We start from the raw sequence: 23437 nt of genomic DNA on the forward strand, positions 1-23437 counted from the left end.
GGGGAAGCCTTGATCAAACTTGCCTCCTGCCCCCAAAAGGCACCTCACCAGCTCCCAGTTTGAAGATGGTTTTCAGCCTTTCGGACAAAGTTCATATCAAACATTTTATTCATTCATTCATTTATGGCATTGCTATACCATTTGATTAGACGAGCTCTCAAAATGGTTTACAGAATGTACTTTAAAAAATCAATAACAATCAATTTAAAATCAAATTTTAAACAACCCTCCCTGTCGTAAAACAACAACAGAATAATAAAAATGGACAGGCTGTGATAAAACAGTAACAAAACAATGCATAATCACATAATGAGCATTCCACCTGCCCCAAGCAGTTTAAAGCCAATAAAATCACAACCAACAATGAAAATAGCGAGAAAATAAGAATGTCTTAACCTGGCACCTGCACCTATATAACATTGGCACCAGGTGAACTCCCTTTCCATGGGTGCCACGACTGAGAAGGCCCTTCCCCTTGTAGCCACCTGACTTACCTCCTTCCGGGGTGACTCATGGAGAAGAACCTCTGCAGGTGACCTAAGGGTCCAGACAGGTGTATATGAGAGAAGACGCTCCTTTAGATGTCCAGGTCTTAAGAACACCTTGGATCAGGCCTGGACTTCAACTGGTAACCAGTGCAGCCAATAAAGAACAGGGCTTACCTGCTCATACCTGCCCATCCCTGTCAATTGGCTGGCCTATTTTGTACCAGTTGAATTTTCCAGACCATTTTCAAGGACAGCCCCATGTACAGCACATTACAGTAATCTAAATGTGAGGTTACGAGCTCATGGATTACCTTAAGAGCTAGAAACTTGATCTCTAAGCTGAGGTTCTCAGGATATTGATGCAGAAATTAGATGTCCCACTTGCCAGATTTCTTCCTGTCACACAGCTCCGAAAGACCCGAGGCCCTGCATTTTAAAGGAGCCCAACAGCCACCACGGCTGTATCGCCTTATCTTGCACTTCAGGTTTCTGAAAATCCTTGCTTCCTCTCGCTTGCCAAACAAGGACAAACCACAGTAAAATAAAATTTCATTTTGATTTGCATGTTTGCAGACTTTGATATGGGCTGGGGAATTGGAACACTTTAACTGTTCATTATGCGGCTTCCCAGCAGTTCGGTTTCCTACACATCCACCCACCCCTCATCCTTCCTCCCATTAATTTCCAGAGCCTTCCTTTGCATTCATAAAGGCGGTGGAGAGCCCTCCAGTGGCCAAAGCAGCAAATGTCGATTTGGGTGGTGGGATCCGCTGGGAAAAGGGGCTTGTGTCGTCCTCCAAACAGAGATTCACCCATTCTTTAATGAGAGAGAGCTTTTAGCTGTGAAGAATGGACACGGCGGCTCTCCTTAGTGTGTGGCGGACTCTTTTCCCTTCTCATAAGAAGGAGTAGCCAGGTAGTTTTCATATTTTTCTGGAACAGCCAGGTGTCTTTCTCGAATGTGCAAGTCTTTCTCGTCTTTCCCTAAGCAAGGTCAGGGCTTACCCAGAAAAGTGATTTTATTTTATACTGATAATTTTAATTTTGTATTTGTAAATCAATGTATTTTTTGTATTGTTATATTTAATGGTAATTTATTATGTACTATTGTATTTCAATGTATTTTATCATGTTGTAAGCCGCCCCGAGGTTTCGGCAAGGGGCGGCATAGAAATGTTATAATAATAATAATAATAATAATAATAATGCCAGAAGTCAGAGTCCAGTATTTTTTGCTGTCACCAGTGAAAGATGGGGAATATAATTTAAATAATACAATCTTTCTTTAAGGCTACAAAGATCTTTGAGATTCTGGACTGGGGTGATGGATTCCTCAAGCTTGATTTCACTCCATATCTTATTGTTCCAGCACTAAATTCATTCCACCCCGATTCTTCACTGGACCATGAATTTTTGGTTTTAGTCCACTCTTGTATCTGTATTTAGTTTGTGTATTAAAATACATTTTGTACATACTTTCCCCCAAAACACACACTTTTTTGTACAATTTTTTCAACTATGCACATTTTTTGAGCAGTTTTCCCATTGACGGGTCCTCCCCCACACACACATTTGGGGAAAATATGCACATTTTCTGGGCACACTGTTTCAAATTAAGCATTTTAAAATTATTATCATCAGTAAAGTTGTTATTGCAAACTGCATCACAAACTTCAGAAATGTGCAGTGTGAATTGAATTTGAGTTCTGATTTATGTTTAGGTTTAAGATAGATGAGTTTGGTATATTTCTGTTCAAATGTGAACCAAATAACTTTTTCACCCAGCCCTACGCTGGATTGTGCTTGTCTTCATCACAGCCTTGAAATTTAAGTAGGTCCTGTTGTTTCTGTTTTGCACTTGAGGAATCGGTGGTTAATTCTTTAGCCAAGGTTCTCCTTGTTCCATATGGAGCACTTGATATTCCTAGTAAAGTACATCATTCTCTCTGCTTGCTTTCATTTTGTCTACACAACAAAATTGTAAGGTAGGATAACTTGAGAAAATGAGAGAGACAAAGAGAGTGCTGGCCAGTTGAGGGTAGATTTTACTCCAGGTCCCACTGCTTTCGCTCTGTCCACTACACCACACAGCTATTAAGCCCCACTTCCATGGGACCTGGATTTCTGAGGAAGTTTGCTCAACATTGCAAACTTAGCCTCCACCTTCTGGCTGCCCCTTTAAGTGGAAGCAATATAATATATTTTAACTAAAATACAAGCTATAGATTGGGATTCAAGCAATTAGGAATAAACCAGGTATGACTAACTTAATCTCTTGTTTCAGTGGGTCTGCTCCTGTTAAAACTAAATCTGGACCCCATGCATAACCCTTAGGTCTTAGAGATGGTATTGCACCTAAAAGACTTTGCATTACATGCATCAAAACTGTCCTCAAGGCAGCTTCCCCCAATGCCCCCACCCAAAACAGTTGATAATAACATCCCATAAAACCACTCATAAAAACAAGCCATCTATCACTGGCAGAGGGCAAGGCCATTGATCAAGCCTTGGCAAGCAGTTGCTTCTAAAGGCCAAAAGAAAGGGATGTAAATGAATGGGGCCCGGCAGAGTTTCCCCTTTGCGGCTTCTTTAAGGATTTACCATTGAGGGGGAACCAGATCTTCCCTCACCTTTCATGCTTTCCTTAGGCTGGTCTGAGGCACGGCGTTTGCAAATCATGCTGGGGTATTATTTTGTAGTGGCCAGCAATGGTTGCATCAGTCCCATCAAGAGTACTTTTTATTTATTTATTATGTATTTATTTTTCGATTTATATCCTGCCTTTTTCCTCCAAAGGGCTCAAGGCAGCTTACATCCTCCTCCTCCTCCATCTTATCCCCACAGCAACAACCCTGTGAGGTAGGTTGGGCTGAGAGTCTGTGACTGGCCCAAAGTCACCCAGTTGCCTCCATGGCCGAGCGGGGACTCGAACCCAGATCATCTGAGTCCCAGTCCCATGCTCTTAACCACTATGCCACACTAGTATGGGGGATGGGTTAAGGTCAAGCTCATTTTGCCCCTTTTCCTCTTGTCCTCGCATCTTTAAAACAGAGGTCACAAGGAAGAAAATCGACATGGAAATCCACTTGAGTGCATGTGGAAATATGTGTTTCCTATCTCTCTGTGTGTAGTTTTGTGTGTATCTTTTTTTTTTTTTTACATATCCACATTTTCCTCTAGTTTCCTCTAGTTTTTTATGCTGCTGAACTAGAATTTTGTACAGACCTTTCTCAAATGCATTTTTTTCACTTTTTCCTAATAAACACCATGTTGGGTGCATTTTTCCTGAGATGAACTGCACTGGAGCATTCAGAATAATGCAGATTTGGAATGAAATGCTTTGATGGCTTGCAGAAAGGAGATACGAGAATTTGTAAGAATGTGGTAATTCCTTTAAAAAAAACTCAGTGGGGTACATTTCTTACCCCTGGAGAGAGAGGCATGTAGAATTGTCTCTTTTGCAATAGGTCAGGCACTGGATTTATTCTGCAGCAAGAAATCCCCCATTTCTGCAGATTTATCCCCCATTCATTTCAGGGGGACTTGGATGCACAAATATCTTAGCTAAATTATGCCCACTAGCTTGCTGTCTTTTCACACGCGGATGAAAAAGTCCATTGGAATACTTGTGTTTTCCTTGGATTGCTATTCGTTTTAAACTGGAAGGATCCTGCGTCGTCCGGTAAGTCAGACTAGAGTTATTACAATAGCAGATGGCTAATGGTGGGAAACCAATCTGGCCCTTATTTGCCGTCATTGATTTTCCAATGCTTAATTATGTGGAATTCAGCAGGCAGGGATCACTGAGCCCCTAATAGCATGCGGCTGGCGCTGAAGTCGACATAACTCCACAATATGGCCGTTAGCGCTGGAGCGGAAGAATGCCGACCGCCTGCAGTGTAGCCGGCAACTGATCGACACTGATGCTAAGAATAAGCTGGCAAATGAGAAGAAGTCAAGGGTTGTCGGAGGAAACCTGCCCCATGTTGTTCACTGAGTTCTCGTTGCCCTGAATCCAGTCTTTGCCCAAGGTTTATGCTGCCGTACATTTTATCTTCACAACAACCCTGCGAGCTGGGCTGAGGGAGGGTGTCTGGCAGAAGGTCCCCCCTGGTCCAGATCCAGCCGTCGCTAACCTGGCATCCCCCAGATTAGGGTTAGGACAAAACTCACCAGAATCCTCCAGCGTTTCATGGACTTCCTCTTGTCCTCAGCCCAGTCTCTGACTGCAGGCCAAACATGAGTCAGCCGTGTGACGCAGCAGCCAAGAGGGCGAGCGCCACCCGTGGCTGCATAGCCAGAAGTGTGGCTTCTAGATCGAGAGAGGGATTACTGCCACTCTGCACGACTCTGGTGTGCCCGCCACTGGAGTATTGTGCTCAGTTCTGGACTCCTTGTTACAAGAAGGATACAGCAAGGTTGGAATCGGTGCAGCGAAGGGCCACTAGGATGGTGGCTGGTTTGCAGGGGAAGCCGTATGTGGAGAGGCTGAGGGAGCTGGGTCTTTTCAGCCTGGAGAAGAAACTCAGAGGGGATCTGATGGCGACATATAGGTATGTGAGGGGGTGTCCCTCAGGAGAGCTGTTCTCCACTGCAGAGGAAGGCAGGACGCTCTCCAACAGAGCCAAGCTCAAGGAACCAAAGTTCAATTTGGGTGCCAGGAAGCACTTCCTGACAGTTGGGACCCCCAGGGTGTGGAATGAGCTTCCACAGGAGGTCGTTGAGGCCCCATCGGTGAGGGTGCTCAAGGATAGGCTGGATGTGCACATGGTGGGCATGTCGTGAGCGGAGCTGGCTGGAGCCGGGGGTCAGACTAGATGGCCCAGGAGGCCCCTTCAGTGGCAGTAATACCTCCCTTGATCCGGAAGCTACGCTTCTGGCTATGCATCCAAGTGTGGCGTTCACCCTCTCGGCCGAGGAGCCAGCAGTGTGACATAGCAGCCAAGAATTCAGAGCCATTGCATGAGGTTCCTCTTCCCTTGAAGATCCTTGGAGCCTCTCTTGTGATAGATGGGCCTCCAGGGATGCACGGCTGATGGACCCCTTGCCAGGAACAGTGTGCAGTGCCCCATGTGGCGACCGTTTGAATTGCAGTGGCAGCTTTTCCTTGGAATATCTCCAGGTCTTGGACTGAGTCGTCCTTCCCAGATTGGCCACTGGATCCTGCAGGACAGGAAGGCATAGAAGAGCACCTCCTGTCCAGTTGGCCCCTGCTTGAGCAGCGAAGTCCTTGGCTGTCCCTTGATCCCCATTTCTGGCTTTCCTTATCAGAAGCCACGGTGGGAGGTGCCCAGGCCCCGATTGCGGTGGAGGATGCACTGCCCAGGTCAAAACCTCCAAGGAAAGTGCTCTTCTGGCGAGGCAAAGACAGAAGGCCTCTCCATCAGTCCTGGCTGACCCTCGAGCATCTTGCCGCCTGCCAGTAGCCGGTGCCGGCACTGCACCTCGAGTTGGGTTCTGACCCCGGTTGCAACCATTCCCCAGGCTAGCCTCCCACGCCAGTGTTCCCAGTCTGTGATCATGCCCAGAATCATCAGTTCCTGAGATTTACAGCATCAAAGGGCAAACACGATTGTTTTAAAACCTGCTGCACTGCTTAAAATGCGAAGCAGATAGCAGAAGAGTGAGATTAGAATAATGCAAGGGTTTAATACCAGTTTTTCTCGGATTCATTCTTAGTACCTTTTAATGGGCAATCTTCAAAAAAATGACAATGCTGGGCCCAGCTATTGTCTTGGCAGCGCCTGCTTATAGTTTCCCAGCACTAGTTCATCATTTTCCTCATATAATAGGATTCACTCACACAGTTTTTATAGGACTAGAGGAGACGGAAAGTGTTCACGCCCCAGATAAAATATAGCTGCAGTGTTGTTAGGAAACAGTTCTTATTTGGCCTATTAATTTTTTGTGAGTATTTTTTGGGTCTTGCAGGCAGTAAATATTTTCCCCAATTTTGTTGCAGCTTAAGAATTCATCTCCACAAATCTGCATATTGACATTTTTAGAATCTCTCCATGTCACTTTCATATTTCATACCTTAATCGAAAATTGTTGGCACCACAGATGCGTGCTTGTCAGCGGCAAAAAGGAGGAGAGATGAGAGGAGAGGAGAGGAGAGGAGAGGAGAGGAACAGCGTCCATTTGTCAGGTTAGAAATTTAGGTGAAAACAGGGGTACTGCCTGGTCCCCTGGATTTCCCCAAAATGCAATGTCCCTAGAAGATTGTTTGTTGGCTTGTTTGTTGGCTTAAGCCGAAACAGGCTGATGTTTGGAGCATTTTTTTATCCTACCGTTTTTGCCTTCATCCCTGGCCACTACCACACTCTTCTGCATCCATTGTGGGGGTCCAGCAGATTTGGAAAAGCATCTGCTCAAACACGGGTAGCACAGCTTGTGTTCCTGAGGGTCCTTGTCCATTGCAGCTTTTCTTTTAAGCTTTGTAGGAGTGGTCCTTGCGGGACAGGGTTCCACACCATAGATAGACCCTAGACAACTCTGGGTTCTGGGGTAAGGGGCTGGTGTCTTCTTCTGGGACTTCAAAGCTCAGTGCAACTAGGAGCATGGAAAACGTGTTGGACCATCCAGCTCAGTATGACAGCCGAGAGCCTCTCCCCAGGGTTTCCATCGCATCTGTCCCACCATGGCAGGAGATGCCGGACGTTGAATCTGGGACCACCTGCATGCAAATTTCATCCTCATCAAAAGCATACAGGATGTTGGGAGCCACCAAGTGAAACTGCTCTTTCAGGATGTGTCTGGATGAGGGTTGCTGACCCTCTTTCAATCTTAGGACTGAGCTCAATTCAAACTTCTCAGGACTTACCTTCTAGTTGGAGCATGTCAGAAGGCAGAAGGGGGATACCAAAAATGCTAGCATGTTTTAGCTCAAAGTCTTTGCAAAATCTTAGAGGCGGCATTCAGTCATCACATTCACCAGATGACCCACAGTTGGGAGAAAGGGGTTTGGCTGGGAGGAGTCATGGGTCCTCTGGATTGCGACCCCAGGTGGGCCACATTTGACCCGGGGGCTTCCGATCTCACAGTCCTGAACTAGATGGCATTTCACATTTGTTTCTCTCTGATGTAGATGAGAGAGAAAGAACCTGCTGATTCAGTTATTCAGCTTCCATACCCTGCCCATTTTTTCTTCCCAGGAGGACCAGCCTACATGGTCCTCTCTCTTGTATCACCATAAGAACAACCCTGTGGGAGTCAGTTACTGGCCCAAAGTCCCCCCCCCCCCCCAGGAGCTTCATGGCCAAGTGAGGATTAGGACCCAGCACTCCTGCGTCCCTGTCCAGTTCTCTGGTCCTTATGCCAGCCTGATTCTGTTTGTGATGAGCACCTGGCTGGCCTGAGATGGTGAGGACCTCGGTGGGATGAGCTCAGTGCCCATGGACTTGGTCACACGGATCCCTGAAGTTCCTTTTGTCTGTGCAAGAATGAATGCACTGGAGTGTGGCTATTCTGCATTTCGAAATGAGAGCTTTTAGCAAGGCAACCTGTGAAACCAGCAGCTGCTGCACTCAAGCAGAACGTGTGCCTGATGCCGACGGCCTCGCACGTGGATGTGCTTAGAGGAACGCGCTCACGCGTTCGAGCACGAGCTCTGAAGTCTCATGCAGTCCAGCGTCGGGAGGCGAGGTGGCAGACGCCCCTGTGAGGAGCAGCTGCAGAGGACGAGGACTTCCACAGGTCTCTTCCAAGCCAAGGATGTGTGTTCAACCTTTCTTGGCCTGAAGGCCCCACTTGCTTTCAGAGATGCTCCAGTGGCGGACAGAGCCAGTGGCAAATGGATCAGAGACAAAACCACCCCAGACAATGGCCGAATAGCCTAGTAGAGGTGGAAGGGGCCAAGAGGGCCGTTGGGTCCAGTCCCCTGCTCAACGCAGGCCTCCAAGTTCAAGCACCTTGAGGGACTGTTGTCCAGCTGCATCTTGAATGTCTTGGCATCTTACCAAGCTGGAAGAGGCACATTTTCAGATTTTAGAATAGGGAGAAAAGTTTACAAAAGCTGGGAAAGAACCAAAGGTTCAGTGGCTGAGGGAAACAGGGCACAGCCACCTGAAGAACCTGGAGGGTGGAACCGGGACCCTAGGAGGGCCAGGTTTGGCCTCTGGGGAGGAGGTTCCGTACCCCGTGGCCCCAAGTTAACAACGATGGTCCCCATGGCGTACCCCACTGCCCAACGTGGTGGCAGGCTTCATTTCAACCACCATTACCGGTCCTGGAGACAACTCCCCTGCTTGAGCCCCTGCTGTTTGCGCCTCAGGTGTCTTGCTTGCCTCTCACCTGGGAGCCGTGCTCAGCCTCTTATGCTTTGAAGTGGGTCTCCCTGGTCACTGAAAGGGCTCCAGAGCCCGGCCAGCAGGAAAGACGTCCCGGTCCTTTGTCCCCATCACATGAGAGTTCAGAACTGAAAGGTGGGGGGGGGGTTGGTGAACCAGGTCATGTTCAGGAGCACTTGGATGGGAAGAGGTGGCCCTGTGGGTGCCCCTGGGAGGACCTGAACCGCACGCCCTTTAAAGGTCACACACACACTGTGAGTTGAGCTGGGAAACAGATCAATGGCAAGTTTGCTGAAGATGCAGCGAGCAGCGGCACCGTTTCCTCTTCTTTTGCCCTGCGGTTGCTGCAGAGGGGAGAACGGCCATCTATGCACCGGTGCAAAGAGGAGACGTCTGTAAATCAGCACGAAAGAGGACAACAGTTTGCAGCGCATGTAAATGAATGTGCACATTTATATGGATGGACAGAAATGCAGAAATCACAAGTACGATTTGAGCAGAAGACTGTGCCGGCAGATGGAGGGGCAGTGGTCCATAAAGGAGGCCACCCAGACATCCTAGCAGAGGGCCTGATCTGGCTTGGGACCCCGGCATGGGGGTGAAGGGCTTGGACCCTCCTCCAGTGCCACGACCTGGATCAGGGCCTGTACGGATATGGCTGAATCGCAGTCCATTTAAGAAAAGCCATCTTTGTTTGACGATATCAGTTGCAAGCAGGAGGGGGCTGATCCAGGCAGGTGTGTGTTCCTTCCATTGCACATACTGGGGTCCCAGTCTGGATCGGGTGCATTACACCTACTCCAGAGTAAGAAATAGAGATGCAGCTGCTTGCTGAAGTTTTTAAATCATGCTTGCTTCAGCCCTCAGCCACTGCACTGGGGCAATGCATGCTGGCTGGACCTTCTGGGGGAATGCATATGAAGGCGGATCCCCATAGGTCTTTATGGCTAATACGGACATTTAGTTGTATTATTATATTTCTTTTTCTTTCATTTTCTAAAATTCCACCATTCTCCTGGTGAATCATGCCTGTGATTATCTTCAGGTCAGTTGGGCCAGCTGTTCCCATCCAAACATGCCCTCCATGTGCTGTTTGGGGATGATGGGAGTCGTAAGCCAACACATCTTAAAGACAGGACTAGGTTAAGAGGGTGTGACCAGCCCAATTTCAGACAGGAATTTTGGAGCCAAGCAAAGATTTCAACCTGGGCTTAACGGGAAATCTGCACATTGGCTTAATAAAAGCCTTGTTCTCCCCAAGCTCATGTGTGCCAAGATATGTAGGTGTGGAATAGGGTTTTGTTACCTCCATTCTGTCTGTGCTTCACACGTCAGGCATCTTTTGTTCTGTAGTCTCCTCCTTGCTGGAATCAGATTTAGTTATTTATTCTTACAAGTATTGCACTCTACTTGTGCTCAAATAAATAAAATACTTGTGCTAATTTATACTAGGACTAATTTTCATGTGTGCATAAGTGCTAACCCAAATTGGGTTAATAAGCATTAGTGCTAATGCAAGTGAACATAAATCCACCTACCAAAAAAAAGTTTAAAACCAACCTGCAGTCTGCAGAATCCATATTACATACATAAAGCAGCCCACTGCAAAACCGATCTCTGAAACTCCCAAGCAATCTGAAGCCATTACAGGTTTCTCCAACATCGTTTGTGTGGAAAGAAGCACTTGCAGGATTAATTGGTCTGTCTGTGTATTGTTGAAACGCAAGGGTGGATAGTGTCATTATATGGCGAACCTTTTTGAGAGCAAGTGCCCAAACTGCAACCTAAAACCTACTTATTTATCACAAAGTGCCAACGCTGCAATAAAAGCTGAAAACTCAGGTTTTAGTTTAGAAAAAACAACTCACAGCCAGTCCAGGCAAAAATATATATATCCTTGGCAGTGCACTGACCGACCATGTGAAAGCTCGGACGAGTCGCGGCTTGTGACGTCATTGCCTGGCGCTGCCACTCCTTTCCAAGCATGCGCATCGCCCCTATACGATGCTCAGCTGGTGGGGCGATGCTGGGGCGACCTGGCTCGTGTGCTGACAGAGAGGGCTCTGCCTGCCCGCTGTGGCACAGGCGCCATAGGTTCGCCACCACTGTTACATAGTTTGGTCAGCAGGGGGCACTGGACTTGTGCCTGGATGGAGTGAGGCGTTCCCTGGAGTTGTTCTGTCCTTGTCACGGTTCTGTGCTGTCACGTTGTCTCTGATTGGTGATGTTCCTGTGAAGGAAAGCCCTCCAAACCAGGGATTCAGCCCCATTCAGCTGTCCGCAAAGGCTGCGTCTTCCTTGGTGGCGTCCGTCCGTCTTGCATTTGGCCTCCCTCTTCTTCTGCCTTCTCCGGCACGAGTGTCTTCTCCAAGGAGTCCTTCTTGTGACTCGCCCAAATCGGAACGGCCTGCGTTTCACCATTTTTCCTCCCAGGGCAAGTTCTGGTTTGATTGACCCAGGACCCACTTGCTCGCCTTTCTGTCGGCCCAGGGTATACACCACACTCTCTTCCAGGACCATGTGCTGGATGCATCCGGTTCCTCTGTCCGTTTCCTTCACTGCCCAGCTTTCATTCCCTTGTGTACGATCTTGTTTAGGAGAGACAGTCAAGTTCATTTCAAGCTTCCTTTTTCTCTCGAGCCTTCCATGACGCCTCGCCATGCCGGCTGCCTCTTCTGGCTCCAATCCCTCACCGCGTCCCCTTCGCCGGGCATCAGTTTCAGAAGTCAGCCAAGGGCCCACAAAGTAGGAAACGGACCGCTTCATGGGCAGGGCAGGGCTAAGTCTTCCCCACCTCCGCCAACGCCCCCGATTCCCACCTTTGTTCCTTGGGGGAAGTAATGCTTTTACAAAGTCCAACAACTAGTGGCCAGGGCGACTTATTTTATATTGTTATTTTTTATATTTTAACTTAATGTTTGCATCTTACAAACATTTTAACTTAATGTTATAACTTAATGTTTGCATTTTAATTTAATGCTGTGAGCCGCCCCGAGGCTTCGGCAAATGGGGCGGCATAAAAATGTTTTAATAAATAAATAAATACTGCGTTGCTTAGTTTTCAATAGGACATAAGCACGGCCAAAGTTCCCTGAAGGAGAGGCTATGCATCTAATCTGGGAAAGATGCAATTTCCTTTTAAAAAAAAGTATACTTTTGAGGGAATACTTCTTCCTGGGGTGCCACCAAATGCCCCTCAAGGGCTTTAATTTTCACATTTCATTTGCTGGGGCAGTTTCCTTCCCGACTGTACTTTCAGCAGTGTGAGAAGCAGAGTCTCACAGAGCATGTGCAGAATGCCTTCCTCCCACATTGCCACGACAGAGACACCTCCTGCAGAGTACTTGTGATATGGCAGGGCGGGGGGCTTACAGGGACAGTGGATGAGCCCGGTCACCCCTCTGTGGACAGGGAGGAATCGCTTCGAAGCTGGAGAAATCTGGCAGATTAATTTCAGCCTGCAACTTTCCTTGGAGTCCCTCCTGCCGAACTGATGGTGCATTAAATGTTGATTGCTTAAGGGATAATCAAGCCAATCATGACAGATGACAAAATTACATACACATGCACTTTCTCAGCCTCTCCCGCTCTCTCTCAGTAGCTGGGGAAGATTAAACGGCCGCCAAATGTCAGCAGGCGGGAGGCACGCATAGAAGCCGAAAGCCCCGGACTTAGGAACTGGATGTGATCTTATTGGCTTCCAAGCTGCTGTTTAAAGCAGGAGCGCTTGGAGGATTCCACTGTGCCCACCCACCAAGAGGCAGAAGCAGAGAGAGAGAGAGAGAGAGAGAGAGAGAGAGAGAGAGAGAGAGAGATCCACATGGACTGGTAGAGGACTGCAGCACTTAATTGGCTGAGGAGAGCGGGCGAAGCCAACGGGAATCTGGCAAAGTAGGAAGCTCGGTCCGTCTCCCACCTTCCCTCCCCCCCTCCCTTCCTCCCCCCCAGTTCCTCGGACTCCAGTGCTGGACAACAATGAACGAGACCATCATTCTTCAGTACTTCATTGAAGAACTGGATGCTAATTGCAGCCTCTTGGATCTATTGCAGGATGGATTTGATGGTAGGGAGCACGGGACGGGCGGAAGAGTCTCTGGGCAGCTGGGCTTCGGGTCGTGGGTTGCTTTGCTTTGCTATTTTGCTTTGCTTTGCTTTGCTTTGCTTTGCTTTGCTTTGCTTTGCTTAATCGTTCCGTCACTCCCCTTCGCTTACATTTCTCTCTCTGTGTCTTATCCAAAGGTCCTTACTGCAACTCAACCACCGATCAGATTGGGACCTGCTGGCCCAAGACCATCGCCGGGGAACTGGTGGAGAGACCTTGCCCAGAGTTTGTCAATGGGGTCAAATACAACACCACCAGTAAGTAGCTCTTTTCTCCGGTCCCTTCTCTCTTCCCAGAGGCTTCAAGCCTAGGTTTGTGCTGAGGTTTTGTGGCAAAAACATATGGGAACACAATTTCTCTCTTAATTGATCTCTGTGGGAATAGAGACAACACTTTCCCTTTGGTGTGTACAAAACTCCTTTCCCCAGAGTCATGGATCGAGGCTTCCAAATTTGGCTTGTGAGAACCTCTTTGACTTACCTCTGTTTGTTTTTTCCCTTTTGGAACAGAAGCTGGGTGTTTGTAAGCACACAGTAAAAAGCGACACATCCCAGTGAGTTTTCCTGTGGAATCCCCTGCATGTGGTGCAGTGGGTGGGTGGGGGGGTGATAATTAGCAGATCCAGAGGATGTAACTGTGCTGCAATTGCACAATCCCAGCTGCTGGAGGAAATTTCCCTGCCTGGGTTCAAATCGAATGAACGGGCAGTGAAATTCTGACTGGGTTTGGCCAGCTTTGCTCTCCAAAGTTCTGATAGTTAGATGGAAAAATGTCCCATTTCCAGTTCTGTCTTGTAAATAAGGGATTTGGGGCTGTACATCAAACACTGCAGCATTTAGGTGTTCAATATGTATCACAGATCAACATTTACCATCCAAGACAAGGCGGGTGAATACATGAAAACTAAGAGTGCACCACGAATAATGCTGGCAGTTGCTTTGATAGGAATTGGATTTATTCCGCTATGAATGCCTGAAAAGTGGAGGAAGGGATAGCCATTTTGGGAGATGTGTGTCATTTTTCTAGGATTGTTGGGATCTGTGCATCAATGTCAGCGTCTGCTGTGCTTTGGGCATTCTTTCTCATCGTTGTCTCTTGGTCTGGTGGAGAAATTGAATGAAAAGGGACATGTAATGAAAAGGACCCAGGTATGGGGTGTAAGGGAAAGTATTGTGGGTGCAATGAAGAGGAGAGGACCCATTTCCCCCGTTTTTGTCACTAAGTCTAAATTTCTCATGCACACTATCTTGAAATCTTTGTTCAGTTTAAAAAAACACAGGCGTTCCCCCGGGCTCAGGTGTACCTCCATGCCATAACCACAGAAGTGTGAATACTTTCATCTCATCCCGTATGTGAGCAAGTTGGTCCAGGTTTCCAAGGGATGCAACAAAAAGCAGCTTGCCCATGTGCAGGAACCCTCTTCTCTTCTGTGTGATTTTGCATTGCTGAGGCCAGAAGCCAGATCTCAGCATGGACGCCGGGCTCAGCTAAGGTGTCCCGAGACACAACTAGGTCCCGCTGAGAAAAGCGAGTGCATGAAATGCAAACACACTGCTGTGTAGGCTTTTGCGTGTCTTCCTTTCACGCAGAGGGAGTGTGTTTCCCTCCACCCCATGTTCAGTCTGTGATTCTTTCAGGAGTTCACTGCACATGTTGTGAGTAGCTTGAACCAAAAGCACCAAAGCTGAAAATTATCCCAGAAGAGGCTTATCTTGGTGGACTGACCATCTCAAAAAGATGATGTGATTGCCTGATGCCGCACAGAATCCTGGAATATTAGAGTTGGGAGGGACCCTGGAGGTCATCTGTTCTGACCCCCTGCTTAAAGCAAGACCTGGTTTGTTCACTTGCTTACGTTTCATTTCTACACTGCCTAAAAGCTGAGGCTGTCTGGGGAGTTTACAACAGTTCATAAACAATACGATAAAATTCTATTGCAACATTTTCCAAAATATGCAGATTAAAAAACAAGAACGGCAGCTATGATGATAATCATTACCTTGCATTTATATCCCACTTTTCCCTTTTGCAAGGAACCCAAGGTCGATTACATAGCTCCATTTTATCTGCACAACAACCCTGTGAGGTAGGCTGGGCTAAGAGTCTGACTGGCCCCAAATCACCCACTGAGCTTCATGCCTGATCTGGGGACTGGAAGCCAGATTTCCCAGGTCCCAAGTACAACCACACTGGGTCCATATATATATATGTATAGACTATGTACAGGATATATAAGATAGAAAGAAGACCCATAAAACACCTGGGATGCATCTTCCCTCAAGTCCTTGAATATCACATGTATCTTTAAATACCTTGGGACAGAGAACTGTTCATCTGACACTAAAAGAATGATAAAATTGGCATTGGGCATCAATGGGGAGGGGAGAGGCCACCCCTGAAAATGTCCTCCCACTTCTTGCTGCCCTCCAGGCATCCCTTGGGGAAGGCCCCAGGTGCTGCCTGCAGCATCCAGGTACCACGCAGCTGCAAGAGGCTCTCCATCAAGTATTACGGTCCCAATCCATCGAGGGATGCAGCTGCACCAGCCCTGATGGGTGGTGGTCCAGCACCTCCTTTAAACGCACCAACAAAGGAGAGTTCACCACTTCCTAAGACAGTTCTCTGTACTGTACATCTCTCCTCTCCGTTTTAGTTTATACACCTGCACCAAATCTCACCCCTGTCCTCATTTCACCTGGGACAAATAACATCCCTCTGGTCTCCATTGTGGATTTAAATTCTCCATCATATCCATACACATATGCTGCAAGAGTGGAGGAAATCCCACCTGTGAGAACAAGGAGGCACACGAAGGAGTAACTAATTCCGGCTAAGAGCACTGGAGTTACGTAGTGGGGAGTCTGAAGTGTGACCTAGAAATCATGCAGCGGGAGTGCAGAGAGGAGATCGGAACGTCCTGAAGTTTGGTCTAATTTGGGGGCGATTTCTGTGCCAAATGGATATATTTATTGGTTTTTGAGTGCCAGTTGCATCTGGGAGAGGTAGCATCTGTTCTTTCCTCTTTGTCCTGGGATACCACGCATAAGCGTACAATCCATTCCCTAATCCTAACACTTCCTGTCCAAAGTGGTCTCTCCTTTCCAAATCTCTTGTTGCAAGAAACCCACACATATTGGATTGACATAAACAGCATCTCTGCCTTGCCCATCCGCAACATGGACATGCAATTCTTGTTTGGCCTGTTGATCGTATCAGTTGGATCTGATTTTTTAAAAAAATTACATCAGTTCGTTGCCTGGAGGTTGTTTCTGCAAACCTAAGGTGGCAAGCGGTACTCTAGAAAACGAGTGTGGTGCATAATTTGTGTTTCCCGAGCTACTGAAACTTTGTGGAAGTGAAGCAATAGGGACTTTAGTGAAAGAACCTTTTCTCATTTCTTTTCCCTCCCTTTCTCCTCCCCATTTTGTGTTTTTGATAGACTAAAATGCTGTTGCAATTGGCAGGTTCAGATGTAGTATTATACCTCAGTTTAGCATCATGCGAACAAGCCTGTTTGAGCACTTTCCACACACACTTACTCAAACACACACACCTTTCCCCCTCCTCTGCACTGGCCACAAGGAAGAACTGGAAGGAAGCACTTCATGGTTTATTAACTGAGGTTTATTGTTACCTCTGAGTTCGGAACTATGGCTTTCTTCAACTCACCAGAATTAGAATTGACAGTTTGATGTTGGTTTATTTCAATAAATTACCGTTTAAACAGATCACTGTTTGAGTTCATTCAGAAATAGCAATGAATTGAGGTTAGTTTAAGCCAGGGAACCTTATTAGAAGAGGAGAGAAGAGATGCAGTTGAGATCAGAGCGCAAGCTGGCTTGTTCTTGCAGTGCTCCATGTAGTTTTCCATTCATTCTGAGTGAAAATACCGTGTGTGTGTGTGTGTGTGTGTAGCTTGCAGGGTATTATTGGCAACGTGTGGTCCAAACGAAGGACTGAGCAAAAGCAAGAGTTGTGTGGTTTTTGTAGCAGAGATGAGAAAGCCAATGAGATAAATAGTGTGGGAGCCAGAGCATACTTCTATGCGTGTTTAGACGGGAAAAGTCCAACGGGAATGCACTGGATTCTGCCCTAAGGGCAGTAGTGGAAATACAATAACATAATCAAGGCTTCTTTATAACGAAGCACAAAACAGGTGCCACACCTGAAGTCGCTTAGGGAGAACTCGGCGAAAGAGCAGGTGTTGCCTTGCATGCCTGTCGTCCCACCAGTCAGACGGGGCAGGAGGAACTTCGAACAAGGTGCAAAGATTCTCCCCACAACATTTGCTGCTTAAATGGCAGGGGGCTCTTGGATGCAAAGATTCCACTGAGCTTCTGTACTGAAGGTCTAGTCACAAGCCCCCCCCCTTCCTCTTCCTCGTCCTCTTCCTCTTCTAGGGATGAGTGAGAATTCAGTGGGATTTTTCTGGTTCAGGCCCCAGAAATTTCACTCAGTTTCTCTCTTTTGGTATCCACTCAATCTGCAGATGGATCCCAGTAAAGCTGCTTTTTCTAACAGTGGCAGATTAGACGAATTGCAGGCCTGGGGCAGGGGGAAAGGAATGTGCAAACGATTCCTGGAATTAGCAGGAAAGGGAAGGGGATCTTCCACAGTCCAAGGAGATTTAGCAGAATGGAAATACTGAGAAATTCTGTTCAGCTGGAACAATCCCGACAGTTCATGCCTCTCCCATCATCTCCGTCTCCTCCAGAGTTTGTGTCTCTTCCCGGCCTACCTGCCCTGCCTTCTTTTCCGTCTTCCCCTACCCCACTTCCCTCTTCCCTCCCCGATCTCACCACCACTGATGCCACTTCCTCCACCCTGCCCCCTTTCCTGCTGCATCCCCCTCCTCTCTTTCCCATCTCCAGCCCACCAGCCTTCCCCCCATCTCTGCCTTCCCCTCCTGCTGCCTCATTGTCCACCCAGCTGCCGGTCCCTCCCCATCGCCCCCTCACCTGTGGCCGCCCCTTCGCTCACTGCTACCTGATCGCTGGCCACCTCCTTGCCTGCCCTCCCGAAAGAGTAGCAGCAGCAAAGAGCAGGACTGGGGCAGAGGAACGCAGGGGCAGACAAAACAGAGGAGCACCAGTGGATGGGAAATCAAAGCGCTTCTCCACTCTTGGTTTTGCCCCCTCGTGCATCGCGCAGCACCCAAATGCACGGGGATGCTTGGAAGGACGACATGATAGGAGGGTTTTGCATGTCCAGAGACTTTCTCTCATCATGTTGCCCACTTCTGTAAAGGTTCTGTGCCTAATTTTGTCTTCCTCCTAGTTAGGGAGCTGTTCCAGTCTTAGTTGCTGCCTCTTTCCCTCCGGGGCTACATAACTTCTCCCTGGATGCCTTCACAAGGAGCCACTAACGGTCTGAGAAATGCTCATTTTCCCGAGCCTCCCCTCACCTGACATGCTAATTCTGACTCAAAAGTTCAGCTCCATTCTAATTACGACAGAGAAATGTTCCCCTTTCGCCCCTCCCCATGCTCTTTCTGAAATCCAGTGGACCCAATTTCTAGCCACGGAGGGTTTCTCAAAGGAGTGTCACCCCTCTTCACCCACCCACAAATGGCTTGAAGATTTAATTGTCTTCTGCCAGAAATGGTTCTGTATTCTTTAACTCAAGACTCTGGGGAAAGAACACCAGCCGTGACGGGGACTGAGTCTCATCGGGGTGGATGTTGCAGTGTCGAATGATCTTAATTGACCAGTCTTTTAATATGCTAACTCGGTTTCAGAAACAGGACAGAATGCCCTTTTTTTCGGTCTGTGTGTTCCAGGGCTTACCAAAGAAAGAAAGATGTCCAAGAAGCCACCACAAGTAGAAACAGAACGGGAAATAAGAGCGGGTTTGGCGGGGGCAGTGTGCAGGGGGAGCGCGCTGCAAACGAATGTTGCAGTCTGAGGTGTTCTTGGCTTCAGTTCCAAGCCAGCCACACCATTTTCTGGGATACTCAGCTGCATTTTCCCTGCCTCTGATTCCCCCACCCAACATTTAGTCAGCAGTCTGTGCCAGCCAAGCCTTCGCGATCGTCACTGGGCTGCCTCCCCCATGACACCCCCCCCCCGCCATAAAGACAAATGATTGCAAGCATTATTTCTTACACAGGTCTATGCCCCAAATTTATGGCTCATCCTTAATACATTTTAATGTGGTCTTTGTGGGTATCTTGACTGATCCAATCTGTTCTGCTTTTTATAACTTTAAAAAATGGACAAAAATACTTTGTCTTTTGAATATTTTATCAGCATTACATACATTATGGTGTATAATGGTGCATATGTGAAAAGGCAAGATATACATTGAATGATTGACTGACTAGCTAAATAAGTGAACTCAGTACATAGCAAAGCATCACTTCTAATATAGGGCCCGGGTTTGGGGGGGGTATCCAAAAATCTGCACAGGAGGGGGTAAACCCAGGATGGTTTTCCTGTAATATCCCTTATTTGCACAGACTCGAAAACAAGAATAAAACTTTGTTTTAAATGGCTTTTGATGCTTTATAAACCACAAAACGTTCCATCAGGTTTCCAATCACCTGCGTGAGTCAGTAGCTTAGGTGAGAGTTCTTTATTTCTTGCTTTAAAATGGGGAGTTGCTAATTATTTTGTTTATTTGATTATTTATTTAGCCAGACAGTCAGTCAGTCCTATAATCTGCAAACTGCTTTGTACATCTGACCGTGTACGAAATGTGAAAGGAGTTTACAGTGGTTAAATGTACCTTTCAAGATATGGCAGATGGAGAATGAGTTAGCCAGGAGGGGACCTACTCAGTAAAAGCAAGAGAAAGCTTGCTGTTGCAAAGAATATAAATGACAACTGAATAGAAGATACGGTAAGGTTTCAATTATGCCTGTACCACAGGGTCAGAGTCTGTGTGAGGTGCTAAAGTTCTCCATTTTCAAGGCAGAAAGAAAGTACTTGCATTTTCTGAAATACATATATAAGGGCAGAAACCAAAACAGGTTCATCCGTCCAAACCCAGGACTTGGACTGCTTTGCTCTTAAAGCCTGGTTTGGAAACCACATTCAGGCACTGAACCTGTGGCACTGCATCTGAGATTTGGTCCCCTTTTCTGGCTACATCTTATATAGCGTGTTGGGTCAACATGGCCCTCTGCATTTGGCCGGTGCAGTTGGGTGAGAGTCTGTCTCGGTTTGCTTTGGAAAAGTATTTGCTCAGATTCGCACAGGAGAGAAAGACGTTTACTCAAAAGAAACCAAACCGGGCAGATTCACCCAACCCTACAGTCTTCCAGCCTTTGGCAGGATCACACTCCTATAAAAGCATCAGCTTTTGCCTCCAGCCTCTGCATAGGCTTGAATTCCAGCCAGCCAGCCAGCGACACTAACCTTGGACACTTTGATGGCCCTTGCAGTTAAATATACCATTTGTGCCTGCTGAAGAACCCCTGCTGTTGCACCCGACAGGAAGCAGTTCACCCACTCTGTACCAGTTGGAAGTGTCTGAACTGTTTTCAAGGGCAGCTCCCCATCAAGAGTGCTATAGTTACCTACCCTTGAGCTTACACAAATCATGAATGACGGTTGCTAGGTTTTCGCCAGCCGCCGTAGGCAAGAGGCCAAAAGAGCGGCGCTGATCCCCTGCCTCTGCTTCTGCTTCTGCTTCCTCCGCCTCTTCCTTTTCCTCCTTTTCTTCAGCCACCTGCTAAATTTTACCAGCAGACGGTTCCTACAGCTGCAGGGAATCAATTTCTGGATGGACAGCTGTGGTCAGAAGACTGCTCCAAGCACAGAGCTGGGCACCCAGGCTTGGGTCCTACCACCCATTTACACCCGGCATGGAAACGAAGGCAGCAACCGCTTCTTTGGTGTTATCAGAGCAACCTGAGGGAAGGGCTGTGGGGGGTCTTACGGGGTGGGGTAGGGTAGAGAGCAGTGCCAGCAAAATCCGAGGTATTTTGGCCTCCCTGCCAAGCAGGACAAGCCCTTCAGCCATTATGAAAAGAGTCCTTATTCCATACAGCAAGAATGTATTCACAAGCTCCGAAACACTCAGTCCAGGTGGAAAGTTGCCCTCTTGCTCTGACCCTGTTCACCCAGAGCTGTGCTTAGGAACCCTTTGGGGCCGTTCTCTGGAGGGGGGCACGCCATGAAAACGGGCAAACCACCATCTTCCCATCGAGTCTCCAATTGGTCCAGACAGCGGGTGCGTCGACGGGCCCTTGCGTCCGTGTCTCTTGGGGTGTCAAGTTCTCCTCCCAAAAACCCCTCCCCAGCCTGTTCCCCGCCAGAGTCTTTCCCACAAGCAGGAGTGGGAGGGGGCTCAGGGGATGTCCTTGAAGTGCTTTGACCCAGAGCTGGCTCAGGCTGGCTCACCAGGAGAGGGAGAGCTTGGGCAGCCGGGGCCTCGCTCGTCTCAGCAACTCCAATATCAGAGTGAGGACCCTGAGCCACGGCTGGGTCAGCTCCCCCCCCCCACCTCCAAGTCTGAGCTGCCATTCCCACCAGAGTCCTCCATCTCTCGTAGGCACCTGGGAATCTCAGCTGGGCCCACGTGCAGCACACCTGCAGTTTCGTTTCTTCTTCCACCAAAATGCCGCAGTTCGATGGACAAAGTCGGCTGTCTCACTGCTTTGCAGATCAAGAGGAGCTTAGAGGAAGCCGTTGCTTCTTGCTTCTCCTGCCCCGCATAGGATGCCCGTAATCCAAGAGTTCAGGCATCTGCCTAAGCTTGCGTCCTGATACACATTAAATCGCACCCCCAAAAGAATATCCGGGAAGCTCAACCCCAAGGAGGCCTTCGTAGCCTGGCAAAGTGGCTTTGCACAGCTCCTGGTCAAAAGACAGCACTGTGTAGTCCAGCTCCGTTCCGGCTGAGGAAGCTGGAGATCCGAGTCTGTATTAGGGGTGCTCACTCCTTAGCAAAACTGCGCTTTCAGTGCCTCAGGCAAAACAGCTTCTGACCCAGGAAGCATCAGCGCTGCTGCCTCCTCCTTCCCAAAGGCAAGAAAATATGCCATGGCACTCAAGGAGCGAGGACAGTCCCCTGCTTCTTTCAAGCATCTTTTGAGCAAGAACACCCTTCTCCTAAATTTCCCTCTGGGCTGTGACTTAAATAAACCCCTGATCAGCAGGACCCCTATTAACGCTCAGTTAATCACCCTCCAAAGTACCATACCAAAGAGCACAGCACGGCTGTACATTTTAAGCTCTCCTTGATGGTTTCGTAATCCAAACACTGAAAACATGCAGATGAATTCTCACTAAACTTTCTGGATTTCATTTCTGGCTTACGTTACTCCAGTACATGACAGATTGCTGAGCCCTTGTGCATGGCACAAGCAAGGAAGGAAAGGGTCTGTGCTGCTTGAAATAGTTCTTCTGAAAAAGCATGATCCAGGATACCATCACGGTTGAGGGAACCTGGGCAAAACGCGCTTGCAAGATGCCCCATAAACACACCCTTTTGTACGCTTCTCCCCGGTTCTGCTGTGTCCCTCATTTTCCCCCTCTTTCTCATCTGGTCTTTTTCTCTCTCTGACTGCTATCCCTCCATGCAGCACTTTTTCTGTTCCTTCCCCAACGTGATGCTGTTTGCTCTTTCCCCTCCCCATGGCCACATAAGCTGCAACTTTTATCTCTCCCCTTTTCTGCTTTTAGAAGACAGAAATCAGAGGCACTGCAGAATCAGCCCTCCAGGGAGGTGAGCCTGGAGCCGACCCTTTTTCCCTTTTGGCTCCAGGCTAAAACCATCTCATTTTCCCAGTATTTCAATTGTTACAAAACCTTTGCGCTATTTTATACTGTAATTGATAAATACAGGTTGATGTGGATTGTTCATGTATTTATTTATCTGTGCGTTTCTACTTAATTGGATATGAGACTTGGATATGGGACTGTTACATAATGACACATATCATGCTCATATTCGAGAGTTCTTCAAAAAGTATCTGCACTTTTAAAAAGTCTATTTATTAAGAATTTCAAAAACAAATTACATCACTTGCCTACCTAGTCACCTTTCTTTGCAATGCATTTTTTCCCAGTGTCATACCAGCTTTTTAAGGCCATCAGCAAAAAATATAAAATATATTTATAAAATCTAAAAGTGTGGAAACTCTTTGAAGATCCCTCATACATTATGTTATACGCTTATTGGGTTGGGGGTTTTTTGTTTTTAACTTTTAGTATAAACTGTTCAGGGAGCCATTTGGCTAATGCGGATGGTATGTCAAAGTTCTGATAAATAATTTAAGTAACGAAGCTGAAGTCACGCCAGGTGTGTTGGTTCGTACAGCCTTCCTCTCGGCCCATATGCCAAGCGGCTCTCTGGAAAAATGGAAATGTACCTGATCTGCTTTAAATGTTAAGTAGTATGCCTACTTTGTTAAAGTTAGAAGAAGTTGGGAGGAAGAGAGAGAGAAGCCGTTCCACTCCCTGGGGGAAAGTGAGCAGCAGGGAAGCCAGCAGGGCGCCGTGAAGATATCTGGGAGATGTTTGTGATCTCTTGTAGCTTGCAGGGGAAGCGGGCAGCCTCCAATGGAAGTTAGAATCAGGCAAGGCAAAGCAGGACCACGGAGAGTTCCCCCG

The 23437-nt window shown here is 47.7% G+C and overlaps 1 protein-coding gene across 1 annotated transcript in view; it reads left to right on the forward strand.

Moving 5' to 3' along the window:
- Positions 1-23437, forward strand: part of CRHR2 (corticotropin releasing hormone receptor 2) — a 121914-nt gene that overhangs the window by 19190 nt on the left and 79287 nt on the right. The window contains exon 2 of the mRNA XM_044424990.1: positions 13016-13135. Coding sequence (XP_044280925.1) covers positions 13016-13135 — 120 coding nt within the window. The remainder of the gene's footprint in view (positions 1-13015; positions 13136-23437) is intronic.

This window comes from Varanus komodoensis, unplaced genomic scaffold (genome assembly GCF_004798865.1).
Source record: "Varanus komodoensis strain SLA01 unplaced genomic scaffold, ASM479886v1 scaffold15, whole genome shotgun sequence".
Lineage (NCBI taxonomy): Eukaryota > Metazoa > Chordata > Lepidosauria > Squamata > Varanidae > Varanus > Varanus komodoensis.